Raw genomic sequence first — 17,184 nt, 5'->3', positions numbered from 1 at the left:
TGTCAGATTGAACATGAAGAAATCTTCACAGATGATTAAATTCCTGTACACTGTCTCCAGTGTTGAGGTGTCTGGAATGTGTAGTTTTTCTACATTAAAATATAATATACCTAAATGTATTTAATCAGTAAACTCCTCAATTAATCTCAATCTTCACAGATGATTAAATTCCTGTACAAATGCGAAATATACTGTATGTTAAAGTGTAAAGAGGCATTCTGATTTGATCTGATCTGGTTGATAGAAAATATTACATCTGAATTGTGTAAATTTATTTATGAAAGCAGGCACAGATAATTTAAAATATGTATTTGTAAATTTAGGATGTGGCGCTGCCTAATCACCAATTTCTCATGTTCTTGCTGCACCCGCTTCTGTAAGAAAAAAATCCCACTTTTAGATATTTTATTTTGAAAGCAAAATTATCCAGTTTCCGTCTCTGAGGAACGTCAAAATTAAAAAATAAACGTTCTTGTACAGAAACTATTCTGAACCCCTCCTAGTAAAGAAACGAACACATAATTCATGATTCATAAAGACTCAATGTGTTATTTTTTACACAAAATGAAAAAATAATTTAGTTCCACAACCAGTAAACCTGACTTAACAGACTACAGAGACTACAACAAAGACTACAGAACAAACAAAGCTGATAAACAAATACTATAGATCAATATTGGAATTGTTGGCCTTTGAAATATAACCAACATGAATGGGTTTTGAAATAAAGGACTGACCACTGAACTGAAACTGGTTACACAGTTTGAGGAAGGACGTTAAGCAAAATGTGTCAAATTTTTACCTTTACTTCTTTTAGTTTGTACTGGAATCATTTATTTGACCAATTCAGTGAAACACACAATTATGCATTGCCAAAAGTGCATGACCTGCACACATGCAAAAACAAATAGTAAATACTCAAACATGGCCTTCATATGGATAGGTGTTTCCAGTTTACTACTCCTAAGGTTGACGGAGCGTGGGCTTCATAGTGACAAAAGAAAAGTTGTAAGTGTGTGGAAGACTACGATGCATAGTGAGGTTGAAGAACTGCCACGAAAATGGAGGCAGATCCCTCTGCATAGTTGGACCATTTATTGCCTCTGAGACCAGCTGGAGAGCCATCTGGTAGTCTGTCACCTGTAGAAAGAAGATGAGATAGGAGCGGATGACAGTTATCAATAATAATTACTAATTTACAAGTTTTTATATTTACCAAAATCCAATAACTCAATTATCTTTTTCACAGTGTTCCACCGCATACTTTTATCCCTGGACCTCTCAAGCATCAGAGCAGAGTTTGATTGCACAAAAACATCATGTAAGATTTTCACTGTGCACAAATGGACCAGCATAAGTCCAGCGTAAGTCTACATTCATACATATATAATATAAGACAGACAGACTAGATGAATTCTGTGCTGAACTAAATCCCACAGTCCATGAATGAAGTCTGTATAATCTCAAACTTTCTCCCTAAAAAAGATCATTTTTGTTGTGAATTAGTGCTATAAATAAATTTTAATGAAGTGGAAAACACATTAATGCACTTATTAAAAACACAAATAATCTAACAAGAGGTCTGGTAATAGCATGTTTGCATCCCCAAGTAAAAAGCAGTTCAGGCTGCCGCTCATCTGAGGGATGAAATTGATTACCAGCTCCTCTGTTTGTGTGTCAAAGTGTCCTTGAGCAAGACACCGTACCCTCCCTTCCCCCCCAAGAGTCAGGTCAAGTTGCATCTGTGTGTGAATGGGTGAATGAGACACAGTGTCAGAGCACTGTGGGCACCAGTTTGGTAGAAAAGTTTATGAGTGTATATCATGTATCATTTTACCATATCTGCTTCTGGTGACCTCTGACCTTAGTGTCATAACAACCTGTTGGACGTGGCGTCCTTGATCTCAGGTCATTCCGGCAACAGATGGTTTTACAGGGATGGCCTTTAGAGTAAGGGTCCCTCTTGTAATCTGCAACAGAAATATTATGTATTTATATATATATATATAAATATTATGACCTAAAAACTCACAGCAGTTATGTCATATCAGTGAAAATTCACTTAATGTTGCCTGTAAATTAAGCATAAAACTCTAATTTGGATTGATACCACTTTTGGAGAGTGGTTTATGAGAGCCATAGTGGTCACAAGAGAATATCCCACTGTTTGATGACTGTACTTACTGTTGTATCTCATAAGGTGTTTGAGCGAGTTGAGGTCAAACACTTTGGCCTGGTCTCTGCGGAGGATTTTGGCTCTGGGACAAAGGTCGTAGGAGAAGTCAACGCCGTAGCTCTTCCACATGACACCGTACCCAGTCAGGTTGTAGATTTCAAGGTGAAACGGTATGTTGTAGGACGGCCAATAACCTGCAACAAGCGCAACATACTGAAGATGGAGTTTCTCTGGCTGTTTTAAAAAGAAATGTTTTTACTTACCTCTGCGTAAAACTGGAGTCTGATCAGAATACACCACCTTCCGGGAATCTGCTCCACCACGGTTAAAGCTCCGTCCCTGATACTGTGACCCAGAGAGATCCTGTGCAGGTCCACTACCATGTACTGGCTATTATAAGTACCTGAATTACACAGACAAATAAAAAAAAGCAAATCACATTCTTTGGAGACAGTCTCAGTGTTGTAATGAAGTCTGATTGTAAATTTTCTACTGCAGCCAAACAGTTTCTGCTATATCTACTGTAGTATTTACTTTTAAGAGTTTTGATTGCTGTAGGTAAATGCTTTAATAGTAACAATGACTTGGCAGGGCCACGCGTATAAAAGCACAAGCTGCTAGCTGAGGACTGTCACTCAGTCTCAAGAACACTCTGCCTTGTTTTCTGCCCTCCCATAGCAACATGACGTGAAACATCAAAGCACAGGCCCAATAACACACCCCAGTGGTTTGCAACCAGAGGGAGGCCCTGTCTGCCAAATCTCACATGTCCACATGAAGAAAGCAAATTTTCCTGTCAGTTGCCTCAATTCACTGTAACGTCCCACCTCAAATACAGATAACACCAGTTTTATCTAATATGAGGAAGATTTACTTCTGCGCCTCATGCAGCAATCTGAAAGATTTAAAGTAAATTAAAATGACATGACAGGCCGATAATGCAGCAACTGGAAAGCATAAACAAAGAAGAGTCCGCCTACATAGAATAGAATATTAATGTAGAGTACAGCACTATGGGCCTGTAGATACAGGTGTTAATTCATCTAATAAGGTGTGTGGACAGAATATGGAACAAGAAAATATTGTTTAGAAAGTTAGAAAGCTGACTGAATAGCTTCACATGGTCTCATAGTGTTTACATCTATAATTAGCTGAGTTGGTATCACTGATATTGAATCAACGCAAACAAGACAATCACTTACTGTACAGAATAGACTTTTAGTTGAGTTCGTTGGAGATAAAGTAAAGCATGTTAAAAATTTGAAGTAGTGGACTCCGCCAAGATTTAACCTGAGTTATATTTGGAGAAAATTTGCGCCCACTCCTGTCCATTGTGGGCGAGGTTATTGGACAAGCGGACTCTCTGCCAAGCCAGCAGGCTGTGGGGGCTTAGCTGGGAGAACAGAGAGGTGTTGAACACACCAATGGAGGTCTGAGTCATCAGCAGTCCGCTCCCAAGCAGGTAGAAATCATCTAGAGACATCAGGAAGCCTGGTGGAGGAGGACAACGAGGAGGCGGGAGAAGAGGAGGATGTGATTAGATTCAGACGGACAGATTCCAGGGGCAGAGGGAGTGAAAGGGTTTTAGGAAAAGGGATATAAAAGGAAACAGTGTAATCACTTACGATGAGCTGTGTAATCTCATAGATTCGTGATTTGTATTGTTGCTAATAGGAACATTGATAGTATTTTTAATCTTCCTTCTGCAGCTCTTAAGAAGGCTGCAAGGATCACAGACCACCTCCACTGGTAGCAGTGTGTTTCATCTCGTCCTTAACTTTGCACATCTAAAAATAGTGCGTTAAACCCACTTGCGTTCTGATTCCAATGCAGTAATGCAATGTCCATTGAGGATTTAGGTTTATATTTTCCGAGATGAAAATGACACTGAGTGGATTAGGGTCAAGCAGTCAACAACAGCATGACAACCCTTAAGATCCCTCTTATGTTTACAGCACTGGGTCTAGAGACGCCGTAGTGTTTTAAATTCTACTACAAAACCTAAGCATTGCTTTACATATGCCCATATGCATCCTATAGGCTGTGTGTGTGTGTGTGTGTGTGTGTGTGTGTGTGTGTGTGTGTGTGTGTGTGTGTGTGTGTGTGTACCAGGGTAACTGCTGAATGACATTTTTCCAGTGGCAGTGTGTGACTCAGACACCCTGAAGTCCCAGTGTTTATAGATTCGCATGGTGGCTGCATAGGTGTACCAGCTGGAGTGGCCCAGCAGCAGGTTCTCAAAGCCTGGCAGCACCTACAGCAAAATAAATAGCCTAATTACTGTGATTTATTATTAGTTCAGTGTCATAAGATCAACCAGAAAATATTTTTAAATCAATAAAGAGGATTTGATGAAAAACTCTTATAGTAAATGTAAAAGAAGCAATGTTTGAGTTGGTCTGGTAATTAAAAAACATAAGATAACCTTAAGTCTAAATTGTCTTGGAATGTTTAGAAGGAAGAAGAAACGTCTTGCTCCCAATGGCATTTACACGCACTTGCACACTTCGGAAGCGATGACCCCTTACACAAGGGCTGACTATACAAACAATTAAGCCTAGGGTAATGTTTCCCAAGTGCTTCCTCACAGCATGAGCCAAATAAGCTTAGTCCAACCTTTATGAGAGCAGTGCAGTGGCCCATTCCTGGCATCCTGAAAGTGCCAGCCTCTGTGGAGGAGTTGGCACGACGGGTCAGAGCTGGGACCAGGTCCAGCAGGTCACCAATGCCGTTCAGAAACTGGACTGCAAAAGCTGGCAGAGGCTGGACAGGAAGGAGACAGCATGCGGAGCAGGTGGGTAATACGGTGACAGCTCTTTTACCATCTCTTCCACACACATCCACACACCTCTCTGTGTTTGTCTTTGGCCCAGTGCGCTGCTCCGGCACGGAGGCCGTCAAGCTGAGCCAGGATCAGTCCTAGGTGTTTCCACAGAGAGTCACTGTTTCTCCTCAGTCTCACCTGTTCTCTGGACCACTGGTCCTGTTTACTGGAGGTTGAACAAGGCAGAGAGGCAGCTCTACAGACTCTGACAGGGTTCAAGCTTGCTATTTAAACATCTGATTGATGATGTGTCAAATAACCAGAAAGTACCTGAAAAACCTTTTCAGGGGATCCAAAACCTTTTCATCTTTTATAAGTTGAGGGTACATATTGGAGTAATGATCAAACATCTGCCTGCGATTGAGAAAAAAATTAACAGTAATTAAACAGTAATTAATTTAATTCAATAGATGTTTGTAGTAATAATGCTGACATTGATCCTGTTTTCTTTGCATGCCACACTTCAGTGTAAGTTATACAGTATGACTCTTACCCAGCAGTGAGGTAACCTTCCAGATACCCAGCCAGGAAGAAAGTGGTCTCATCTTCCTGTGCATTGATTCCTCCATAACCTGCACAGATCTCTAGGACGCCCCATCCAGAGAGGAGCAGGGTGTCATTGAAGTAACCATACGCTCCACCGTCTGTGTCCATTACCCCGTCCTTCAGGATCACGCTTTTCTGGGCAGCATCCCAGTACACGGTCGCCTTTAAGAACTCTACCATTGTAGTAGTATGAACATGGTAGAGGTTGGATAACACACATTACGTAAGATAATGTCATGACACATATAGCCACTATATAGTTGCTACTTGTCTATTAAAAATAAGGAATTAGTCTTAAAATGTGCAGACTTGTGGTTAGTACTAGTTCACTGAACATAAATGTACACTGACAATTTGTTTTATTAACTGGGTCAATCTGCACATACTAGCAAAATCTGTAAAAAACTATTAGGTTATGATTTCATGGAAATGACATTAAATATATAGATAAGAAAAAATATGATTGCCTAGGTCTCAATGAGAATATGTTTTAAAGTGGGCAAATCAGCAGGAATAAAACATATTCACATTATAAATAACGACTAACGAACAATTACAGATTTAGGTCAGTTTGAACTCTTACTGTTGCATTAAATTCGTTTGTGTCATGAATGATCTCGCCATAGCAGCGGTACTCACGGTAAGTGTGCACTGATACAGCCAGAATGGTGAGCAGCAGGCAGCGTTTGATGCTGTGCTTGTCCATGTCAGCTGTTATCCTGCACAGCTTTTTACTAGTTTAGGTAAACTAGCAAAAAATGTTGACGATTTGCTATAACGTGTTTAATTACACATTACCAGAAAACAATTTTATATATACCACTAAAGTTCATTAGAGTAGAAATTGCGCGTAAGAAGGAAGAAAAAAAAGCTCACCCCAGATGGGACTCGAACCCACAATCCCTGGCTTAGGAGGCCAGTGCCTTATCCATTAGGCCACTGGGGCTGACTGAGAATGCCACAGCAACAACCTGTTTTTAAGCTATGTAAAACACGTATACGCATGCATTTTGATAGTTCTTATTGATTTGTTTTAAAAATACATTTCTGGAATTATTCCCGAAAATCCTGTCAAACATTTTAGCAACTGAATAATATTATGGAGACCATAAAAACTATTAACGTACGTTTTTTTTCTATAGATGGTTCCATTCTCCTCTCCCAAACAGGGGTATTTATTTAATACCAAACCCTCATGGGCTATTAAAAAGTGTAAATAACACTATGACTAAAGTATTAATGTACATAGTCCCATATAAATGTCTAAAATTGCCGTTGTTTGTAAACTTATTTCAAACGGTTGTAAAAATCCGACCAGACATTATTTCGCAGTGCTCTCATTTTAACAAATGGGACTTTCACACTTGCCAACCGCTGTGCCAACCATGGTTTTGTTTGAGAGGAAATACACGTTAAGATTTTAAACAAATAGTCTTAATGGAGGTAAATATTTTAGTTATATGTTTTCAGTGACACAACTACTAACCCACCTGTGAGGCAGTCGGCACAATTACAATTAAAAGGTTACAAGGTACGATTAGTACTCATAGTTGGGTGTATTTAGCTAGAATTAGCCACCTAGCATTAGCTTGTAACCGTTAGCAACGCTAAACACACCATGAAAGTGTCTGTGCTCAGGAGGTATCTAAAAATCATATTTTACGCAGGACTTAATGAAATCACTGAAGATGCCGCTGTTTGGAAATACATTCAGCCCGAAGAAAACTCCTCCTCGAAAATCTGCATCATTGTCGAGCCTTCACACAGTGAGTTCATAAAATGTACTATAATAGTTGCGGTATCGTCAGTAAATAAAGTGCGCTAACGTTAAACAAACCCCATTTTGACGATCTGTTATTTCGTCAACACTGATCATTCAAAAATGTGTGGTATGTAGTAGCTCTGCTGCATTGCTGTCTCATTCATTTAATGTGCCTACAGTCAGCTGAATATTTTTCTTTGGTTATTTACCCTCTCACCTCTTTTAGTTGGACCGTTCAACAAAAGAAACAGAGCTGGGTCTTGAATATGGACCTCCCATAATGAACATTGGAGGTCAAAGCTGGAAATTCGAAGAGGGGCAGTGGATAACAGGTAATGTCTGTCTGTTGCCTGAGCTCTGGTGTACTTTCCTATCTATTGGATGACTGCTAGTCTCTCAATCCACAACACAACATTAATTTGTGTATTACTGTTTTTGCTTAAGTAGAATCTGGTGGAAATACATCTAGTAGAGAATTACAGCGACTAAAGAAAAGAAATGTGCAGTTGGAGGAAGAGAAAACCTCTTAAAACTGAAGATTGAAATTCTTTTGGACATGGTAAGAACTGAGCTCTGAAAATCAATTACCATTTTTTTTATTGTGAGGTTTAGGAAAGATTTAATATTTACCTTTAGCCTTTTATTCTTTACATTTCTTTATGTAATGCAATGTATTATTTCTTTTCAGTTGACAGAGACTACAGTGGAGTACCATTTGATGGAAAAAGAAGTGGAAGATATAAAGACTCAACATCGAAGGAAGAAATGACAAATTGAATCCAGTGCCTTCAGTGTAAAAAAACTGTAGTCATAGGCAGTTTGTGGTTTGCTACTCAATTTTATTCTAGGTGCCACCAAAAACTATTGTTCTGTACTTTTTTTGTTCTGTACTCATTTTTATCATTCAGGTGTATCATTCAACTTTTATTAAACTACACTAACCTATTGTGGACTCGTTTTCTAAGCTGCACCATCTCAATCAAAATAAATTATAAATTGATAATACATAATTAAATATCTTTTTACTAATGATAATACGTTGTTAACCTGGGGCGATATAAGCGGTTCCTTAGTAGACTGTTCTTCTACTTGCATGTGATGGAACCTGGTAGTAACCTCATCATATAATGTCATTCCCATAATCCTTAGAATAATGATAACATGCCGTGTATACCATGTAGAACTGTAATGAAATAGGTTGGTTAAAAAAAGCCCAGGTGACGTCTGTCCGTCACACACCGAAGCGTGTCAATGTCTTATATTGTCCTCCTTTGATTGGCGAGTTTACACGTCAGTCAAATAGTCAGCGCAGTGATTGGTCGGATGTTTCTAACTGCGCAGGCGCGGGCGATTGCCGTAAAAGCTGCGATTCGAGGTTTGTGCTGCCGGTAGCGGGAATCAAGAAGTAATTTCTAGTCTATTAACACCTAAACTGCTAGCTGCTCCTTTCGGACTGTTATATATATTACTTTAGTTTGAAGCTTCAACTCTATACACTTGCAATGCCTCGGGGTGGTAAGTACTATTAATAAAATAATGGAACGTGCTGAAGGTGTAGCAAGCTAAGTCTGGTTAGCAAATTGTTAGCTACAGTCAAAATCCCGTTGAACTGTCACATGCTTAGCATTTAGCATGCTAAGCGGCTCGGAATGTTTTAACGATTTATGAAAACGGCGTCACTGGAGGTTAGTTTGTCTTTGCGTTAAGGCACCCCCACAACGTTGGTAATCTAAACAAAAGATTTCAAAGGTTGCACACGTGTGTTCGACAACAAATGTCTTTACCATGTGGGTAGCCGATCGCTTTACATTTTTGATGTTATTTGTACTATAACTTCAATCGTCACAAGCTTTACCGCTATTGCCTCGTAAATTTACCACTCAATAATGAAACTCTCCGTTAGCTGTCGACCTAAGTGATGAGAGTAACCCGTAAAGAGAGTAGCCCCCTGGGCGATGTCATATTGTAGTTTTAGTCTTTACCACCTCACATTTTTGCTTATTTTTGTGTTTCTCTTAAAACGGATCTTGACAGAACTGAACTGTCTGTGTTTTGTGTCATTTGTGTCATGTATTCTGTTAGATAGCTCTTCTGAATCAAAACGTAGAAATAAATGTTTAGCTCTGCTACACCCCAGCAATAAAAATGTAATTTAGTGGGTTTGTAACAGTTGGTCGGCCGGTGACACTATTGTGTATAACTATTGTGATGTTAGGAAAAAAGGGCCACAAAGGCAGAGGAAAGCAGTTCAGCAACCCGGAGGAAATTGACAGACAAATGAGATTACAGAGAAAGCTGGTAAGCAAAAGACCATTTCTGGCAGTTAAAGCAACATTTAGAATGATTACAGATATTTTTATTTTTGTAATGTTTTTGTTAACAGGAAGAAAATGATGGTGCAGAAAAAGAGTCTTCAGAGTCTGATGAAGAAAGCAGCAGCGATGAGGAGTCTGAGGTTAGTAAACTGATAAACATTTGTACAAAAGCAGATGTGCATGTGTTCCTTTTATTGTTATACTTTAGTGGGGTCTTTATATAAGGATATGCTATAAACATGTTGGTGCCATCATAAGTATTGTTCTGTCTGGCAGATCTAAACAAGCTTATTGTTGTGTATGAGCCAAGGTCGTGATCAGTAAGAAGAGCATAAGCTGATACATTTACTGCCACAATCATCCTACAAGCATCTGCTTTTATTCTCAAACTGTTTGGGAATTTGCCTACATATGCCTTGTATAAAGAGGGCATTGTTGACCCAGCTTTTAACTTTATTCTAGCGGAAGTGTCAGAGGTGCAACTGTCGTGCTTCATTGTCTCTGTGTATGCGTAAATGCAGTATGGTGGTTCTGGCGAAACGGTTGTGTGTGGCGATGCTTAACCTGGACCTCATTTTACCTTTCAGCTGCTGAGCTGCACATTCTACAGCTTTCTAGCTGCTGTGTCTCATACTTGTGCTGTTGCAGAACTGCAAATCCATTACCCTCATCATTTACACACACAACAGCTGTTTCCATCCAAATAATTACCATATGTGAATGTGCACATTCAACAGAAGGCTGAGTTACTTTTTGAAAGTGATGGGCAAAGGTTTTCTAACCGGTGTGTTTTGTGTCATGTCAAGTCTAGTTTCTAGTAGTTCCTGGATGTCCACAGCTGTGTTAAATAATCCACTGGTCCAGTATTGCAGTTGGACTAAAGGCAACTTTGTGTTCTAAAGGGTATTACCTTTTTTTTTTTTTCAGTCCAGAAAGAGAAGTGGAGTGGAGGGTCTTATAGAGATTGAGAATCCAAACCGTGTGTCCCAGAAAAGCAAGAAGGTGACCGAAGTAGATGTTAGTGCTCCAAGAGAGCTGTCTCGCAGGGAGAGGTAAATGTTTGGTCACTCTTTTACCTTATACATAATCAATCTTTAACCCTCATTAATTTTAGCAACTTTTGATTTCGACTCTTCTTATTTCAGAGAGGAGCTGGAGAAGCAAAAATCAAAGGAAAATTACATGAAGCTGCATTTAGAGGGAAAGACTGAGCAGGCCCGAGCTGACCTGGCCCGACTGGCCATCATCAAGAAACAGAGAGAGGATGCTGCCAAGAAGAGAGAGGAACTCAGGAAAGGTGAGAAGAGAGAATTATTAACACAGACTAGTTCTGTATATTAGGGATGTACAACCTCTAGTTCACTGAAGTTGCAAAATGCAAACAGTAGAAAGCAGTTGATTACAGGAATGACCTCCTTCTACTGCAACAACTAAACTTTGTTACTGTTGCTTTTAATCAGAAAAAGAAGCAGAGGAAGCCAAAGCAAAGCGCTAATCCACCATCTAAAAATTCACCATGCACTTCACTGTCAAGAGGGATTGCGGGTGAAGGAGATCTGGAGAGGACCAGTACATCAGATCAGGGTGCTTCTAATCTCCTATCCCTCAGTTTAAATCAGAGGGCTGGGGTCTTTGATAACAGTGTGGTCAGGACATGGAATGTATGAGGAATGCAACATTTGGGATTCCTGTATTTAAATCTGTCAAGGAGAAGATCTCAGGTTTTCCAAGTGCTTCACTCCCTCTTTACACTTTCCCATCTACCAGGGTTCTAATTTTAAAGCTGCTGAAGTTATGTCCATTCCATTTGGTTCATCTATTTTTATAAGGACGTACACAAGTTTACTTGAGATTGAACAGGTATTACAGAGTGTGTTCATGAGAAAAAAACACTATTCTGCCTTCCTCTTTCAATTAGAAACCCAGATTTAAAATAATCAACTGGCGATGCCTTCTACAGGATACCTAGAGATATCCAGGTTATTTTGTTGTCTCGTGAGTATTCATTCTAACCATATGGAACCAATTTGCTATTGTCAGTTTAAATATATTTCAAGATTTGTTTTCTAATACTTTTAATCCAGGAAATGTTGCAGAAAACTACAGGCTGAGGCCAGTTTCTGAATGGATCTCTAGTTGGTGGGCTTCTGTAGCCTTTACATAACCACTTTACTGTCCTTATCATGTAATCAAAGCTCTACTAATAACCTGCACAGACTAGTTCATGAATTATCAAGCCCAGTACCGCTAATAACATCCCACTGAAACATTTGGACTGTATAAAGAGAAATGTACGCTGTTTTTTTTTGTATATGCTAAACTTGTAACTCAGCATATGGTGGATTTGGAAAATGCCTTGATTAGTGAAATGGGACTCCCTGTAACATTCCTAGAAAATAAAATGTTTAAATCACAAAATGGGAGGAATTTAGACGCAGCAAGAACAACATTTCATTCATGTATTTGAAGTAATTTTTAAAAATGAATTCATGGACATAAATTGCTGTCATGTCTTTTTGTATCTCTTTTGTTAATTACAAATTCATTTATTTACGTTGTTATCTTACAGTAGTGTCACAGCCACCATCATCATCACCAACATCATGTATTTATAAAATGATTGAATTCTCAAATTAAATTTATTTGAATTTGAATTAAATTTTTAAAATATGATGGCCAGTAGATGCAAAAAAAGATGGCAATGAAGAAACTACCACATCAAAAGAGAAAAAAACCTTTCATAAAACTGACATGTGAAGTGTATGAAATTCTAGCCGTTCCACAGTCCCACCGGAAGGTGGCGATATGGCGCAAACCGACGTTTGCAAACTGCTAAAAATGTTAAAAAGATTATGAGGCGGGGTTAAAGACCAGCTCTTGTTTTCGATCGGTCAGAAACCAAGTTAGTCTCTTTTTCATTTCCTGTTTTTCCCTGTGTGAGGGTCGTTCGCATCACCGACGTTCGTTATGTCTCTCCTTGTGCCAGAATAAGTTGTACAGTTGGGGTTTAATACGACCTTCCTCCAATCGAAGCAGGTTCACAAGGAGACACAATGTACCAGTTAGTGAAACAATGCAAACACCTCATGTAGAGGTGCAGGAAGCTTTCTACATCCAGCACAGAATCATGCTGCCATGTACAGAGCTGTGTGTTAGTGGGACCAACAGCAGTTGTGTTGGCTGTGGCTGGTTGATGTGATGATCACTACTGAACTACCTTTATTCAAGGACTCCAACTCAACTTTATTTTACTTAACTCACCTGTAAAAACTCCCTTACACGACCTCTTTGGCAAAAAAAAGACACGCACATAAAAACTGCTATAAAATCATTATATATAAATCACCCCCCTCCCCCCTTTTTTGTAAAATATTTAAAGAACTTCAGACCTTCTGAAAAGCATTTGATCAATTTCAGGATTTTAACGATACACACACAAGATAAAATGACATTTTATCGTTTCAAACGATGGTGTTGGATGCAAAGCCTTTCAAAAGCTTCAGGACCTTTGTGCAGAAGCTTACACACAGGACCTGCCTTCATGTGGAATGTTGCCTTTCAGCCGCCAGGTGGCGCCATTTTGGTGTTCTGGCTTTGTTTCAGTTGTGTCTCATGACTTAGATCACATAGTTCAAGATGATGATCTAATGTCCGGGGAGCTGAATCCCACCCCGTTAACTACAGGTATATAAGGTGATGTTGTAAATAAATATTCTCAGTCTGTCCTGTGTTTTGTCACCTTTCTGTGGAATAAACGCTATGTTGACCCTGGATCTTACGGCTCTGGACTTGGCCGTCCAGAATCATTTTGGGAACTTGCTGTGGGGACTGAGAATCATTTTGAGGATTACTGGTTGGGATTTTCCACCGTTTGGGAGTTTACGAACCTTACTATAGTAGATTAATTTAGCTTTTCACCTTTTTGGGGAATCTAATAATTTTCTGGAGCCTTACCACTGTGGATTTAGTTTATTTTGCTTCCTTTTGTGGTTCATCATTTAATTTCTGGAATTTACATATTTTGACTTTTATATTTTTTAACAAAGGACAATTTACACCTCTTGGATTTATAAAAGATCAGTCAGATTGGAATACCAAATTTAACGGCTTTATTATTATTGAATAAATGTAAAACATGGCATAAAGGACATCTAATGACTCAATGAAGAGAAGAATCCAGAAAGTTTTCTTTGTTGCACGCAAACACCAAAACCAATGGGTGGAGAGACAAGGCAATGTGCGCACAAAGTGTTCATTGAAAATTATCTGAATTGTCTGTCTCTGCCCCAAGTATTAATACACACATCACCACATCCTAGCTTCTAACAAACAACTCCTAGTATGGTTACACCTATGGACAGAGCTGCTGACATTTACAGTCAAACTCCAGCTACACGTTCCCAGGGGGAAACAGGAAATTCACTGGGGTGTCTTAAAGTACATGGTTCAACAAAAGGTCGCCCTGCTCCTCACCCCCAGACTGGTAGAGTCTAGGTGCAAAGACAACAAAAAAGAGATGGGCTTCCTGCACAGACTCAGAAGTCTGTAAAGGCCACAACCGCTCGACAGACGCATGCATGGAAAAAAGGAACTAATAAAAGAAAAGCACATGAACTTATGAACTTACTGATTACATAGAATGATTTGTTATTAAAAACTGTTTATAAGTGCAAAATATAAAATTTTCATTACATTTGTCCCTTTAATTAGAATAGAAATAATTATACATTTCTCAAGACAAATCATCCAAAACTTACACTAGATGGTGTCATAACAATGATGAGGAGTTTTACTAATTTCACTAACTTGTACCAGAAATAAAATAATCTTGATTGCCCAAGTACTACTGTATAATTGTGGATGTAATGTGTTTTTATTACAAGAGGAGTTAAACTACTTGTTCAAGACGGTCTGCACAGGCTTTGAATTTCTTTACCAAATTCAGTAACTGCTCCTATAACATACCGGCCACATTTAATCCAAAGATTGGATTCCTCAGCTTGCTTTCTGGCCTGAGCCTCATACATGGATCTAATCCTTTCTTCTTCCTCATTCTTTTCTCTTAAAAGTTGTTCCTTTAGTTCCTTCAACTCTTTGTTTTTTTCTTCTTTCACTCTCCTTCTTTCCCTTTGTCTCTCCTTTTCCCTTTCATTTCCCTCTTTGTTCCTCTCCTCCTCTCTCTCCTTCCTCTCCCTCTGTATCTCCTCATCCCTCTCATCTTTCTCTCTTTTCCTCTCTTCCTCTCTCTCTTTTTTCTCTTGCTCCCTCAGAGCTTGCATTTCTTCTTGTATTTTCTTCACCTGTTTTTCATATTTTTCCTCTATTTTTCGTTCCATTTCCTCTTGTTCTCCACGTATTTTGTCTTCCTGCTCTTTCAGGATACGCTGTTTCTCCATCTCTATTTCTCTTTCTGCCTCTTGCAAATCCCCGTTGGTGTAATGACTTCCTCCATTTTGCCTCACTATGTTCCTAATCTTCTGCATCAGCTCATTGACCTGAGAACGATTCTCTTTGTCCTTGTTATTGAAGACATGATACTGGTTGTTACATCTGGCCACAAGATGCTGAAGGCCTGGACACCCTTCCATGAATTCTTCAATGGTTCCCTCAAGAAAATCACCACAAGTAAAGAGAACCATGCTGTATTTGTCTGCAGCATCACCGAAGACTTGTTGAATCTTCTCCACTGACTTCTCTTCCTCTTCAGTGAACCTTCCCACACTGACGACCACCAGGAAGACATGGGGTCCAGGAGCAGCAAAGGAGATGCACTTACTCAGATCTTGGGTGGTTTTCTCCACGTCATATCTAGTGTCAAACAGACCTGGGGTGTCAATGACAGCAACCTTCTGTCCACTCACCCAACCTTTTTCCTTTTTGCAGAGTACAGTCAGAGACAGAAACTTTGACTCAAAAGCCATTCGACCCAGTATCGTGTTTCCACTGGCACTTTTTCCGATTCCAGTCTTTCCCACCATCACAATCTTCAGCTCTTCATTTGTGATGTATCCTATGTAGATAACATATTAAAATTCAAATAATCTCTATGTAAAACAAATTTTGTCTCCTTCTCTCTAAAACACTTCATCATGTGTGTAATCTGACCTTGAACTGTAATATTTGATTGTTCTGCTCCAAAGGTCAGCAAATGTTTCCAGACTCACATTTTACAGAACAGTACCTCTTGTAGCAAGCAGCATTTTAAAAACTTTGCTTCTCTAAATACGATTAGTTCATGAAATAAGGTTTAATTGACAGCCTAATGTAAAACCTGACTTCAGAGTAATATAACGCGCCACAAGTTTGAATTAGTAGGCGAAAGACATTTATATATATGAGATACTTGCTGTATATTCACTGTATTACATCATGTCAAATCATATTTAGGTTTACTTACAAATCATCAAATATTATTTAATAATACAGTTGTAGCATCATGACTCACCTGCTTTTCTGAACACACTTGGGTTGTTAAAGGTGCCGTCCATGACTAAAAGAAGCAGTGCAGCCACTGAAGACTTGGCCCTTGTTGGTTTTACTACGACACAGATGCCGATGCTTCTGCTGCTGCAGCTTTTATATTATCTTCACCCAAAACCACACCTTCAGCTTTGATCATAACGAAAGTGAAAGCAAAACAGTTGCAAAGCTGAATCTCAATAGAGGCTTTATATTACCCTACTAAGGCTTTGATGCTCAGCTGAACGTTTTAGTGAAACCCAGCTTCCCATTCAAGGTTTCACTGACTGAGGTGTCATGATAGAAAACAAAGCGTCTTCCACAGCTACAGAACAAATGATCAAACAAATAAAATGGGAAACATGTAGGGACAGACTACATTAACTGACCAGTGATAGATTGGTGAAAAACCCAAGCTAAAGAAAAACAAGCAGGTCATTCTGAAGCAGATCTTGGTAGCAGGAAGGAGTCAGAGAAGCTGCTGTCCACATGCCACAAACATCACCTGGTCTGAATCTGGTCTGAGACCAACTTACACTCAATTCTGTTCTGAGGTTTGCCTTTTATTTTATATGGTTAAAAACAAATGATCCTAATTAGACCAACGTCTGCACCCATTGGGTCTGGAGGAGTCTGGAAAGCTTAATAATAAACATGAGCACAAAGTCTCAGAGCTGCAACTCAGAAGCCATGAAGCATCACTATCAGCATGGACACAAGTCTGAACTTTGGAAGCATTAGCACAAACCAATGCTGATAAAGACAAACACAGTGTTGGTAAGTGATCCATAAATCTCTCCACACATATGAGTAGATAAACATCTGTACATTGCTAGTATAATAAAAATCCTTTCTTATCTTAAGTTTGATTGCAATTCTGATGTTATAGACTTTTTAACTAAGTTATAGCAACACTCCTTATGTTATGTTTTGGCTACAGTAGTCATTTTAGTCATTATAGGAGGGATGTTGGGTTATAGAAAAAAAACAACCCATAGAGAGTTTAAATGACCTGTGAGTGTTAAAGTTAATGTTGCGTCTCCAGCAAAATGAGACTCAGGGTGGGCGTCCATCTATCTCAAGCAGTTAGAGTGAGAGCACA

At 39.1% G+C, this 17,184-nt stretch overlaps 4 protein-coding genes and 1 non-coding gene across 5 annotated transcripts; 2 read left to right on the top strand and 3 right to left on the bottom strand.

Annotated features, from left to right (window-relative positions):
* Positions 1-57: 57 nt before the first annotated feature.
* On the bottom strand, positions 58-6,818 carry LOC114846182 (phospholipase B-like 1). The gene is given in 12 exon segments (XM_029134993.3): positions 58-1,140; positions 1,864-1,970; positions 2,185-2,370; positions 2,440-2,478; positions 2,481-2,579; positions 3,467-3,667; positions 4,286-4,430; positions 4,793-4,939; positions 5,025-5,166; positions 5,271-5,354; positions 5,494-5,719; positions 6,186-6,818. Coding segments are annotated over 12 exon segments (1,620 nt in total). The 5' UTR covers positions 6,253-6,818; the 3' UTR covers positions 58-963.
* On the bottom strand, positions 6,420-6,492 carry trnar-ccu (transfer RNA arginine (anticodon CCU)). The gene has a single exon. It is a non-coding gene; the product is annotated as a tRNA-Arg (tRNA).
* Positions 6,819-6,845: 27 nt separating the features above from the next.
* Positions 6,846-9,607, top strand: LOC114846224 (protein chibby homolog 1-like). The gene is given in 7 exon segments (XM_029135056.3): positions 6,846-6,989; positions 7,214-7,312; positions 7,535-7,640; positions 7,756-7,824; positions 7,827-7,867; positions 7,997-8,823; positions 9,524-9,607. Coding segments are annotated over 6 exon segments (402 nt in total). The 5' UTR covers positions 6,846-6,983; the 3' UTR covers positions 8,078-8,823; positions 9,524-9,607.
* Positions 8,683-12,136, top strand: LOC114846219 (28 kDa heat- and acid-stable phosphoprotein-like). Its single transcript, XM_029135051.3, has 6 exons — positions 8,683-8,823; positions 9,524-9,606; positions 9,692-9,763; positions 10,551-10,675; positions 10,769-10,920; positions 11,084-12,136. Exons 1-6 carry the CDS (start codon positions 8,811-8,813, stop codon positions 11,116-11,118), a joined length of 480 nt encoding a protein of 159 aa, XP_028990884.1. The 5' UTR covers positions 8,683-8,810; the 3' UTR covers positions 11,119-12,136.
* A 2,325-nt stretch (positions 12,137-14,461) lies between these two features.
* On the bottom strand, positions 14,462-16,899 carry LOC114846205 (GTPase IMAP family member 7-like). The gene is made up of 2 exons (XM_029135033.3): positions 16,069-16,899; positions 14,462-15,633 (listed from the first exon to the last, which is right to left on the bottom strand). Exons 1-2 carry the CDS (start codon positions 16,109-16,111, stop codon positions 14,525-14,527), a joined length of 1,152 nt encoding a protein of 383 aa, XP_028990866.2. The 5' UTR covers positions 16,112-16,899; the 3' UTR covers positions 14,462-14,524.
* Positions 16,900-17,184: the final 285 nt, after the last annotated feature.

This window comes from Betta splendens, chromosome 19 (assembly GCF_900634795.4).
Source record: "Betta splendens chromosome 19, fBetSpl5.4, whole genome shotgun sequence".
Classification (NCBI taxonomy): Eukaryota; Metazoa; Chordata; class Actinopteri; order Anabantiformes; family Osphronemidae; genus Betta; species Betta splendens.
This window is presented reverse-complemented; position numbering and strand designations above follow the sequence as displayed.

Excerpts from the sequence above, each read along its gene's own strand:
- LOC114846219 (XM_029135051.3), top strand. Across the intron at positions 9,607-9,691 it reads TGAGATTACAGAGAAAGCTG|GAAGAAAATGATGGTGCAGA; the intron begins GTAAGCAAAAGA and ends TTTTGTTAACAG. Across the intron at positions 10,921-11,083 it reads GAGAGAGGAACTCAGGAAAG|AAAAAGAAGCAGAGGAAGCC; the intron begins GTGAGAAGAGAG and ends GCTTTTAATCAG.
- LOC114846205 (XM_029135033.3), bottom strand. The coding sequence starts at position 16,111 with ATGGACGGCACCTTTAACAACCCAAGTGTGTTCAGAAAAGCAG. Across the intron at positions 15,634-16,068 it reads AAGTGTGTTCAGAAAAGCAG|GATACATCACAAATGAAGAG; the intron begins GTGAGTCATGAT and ends TTATCTACATAG.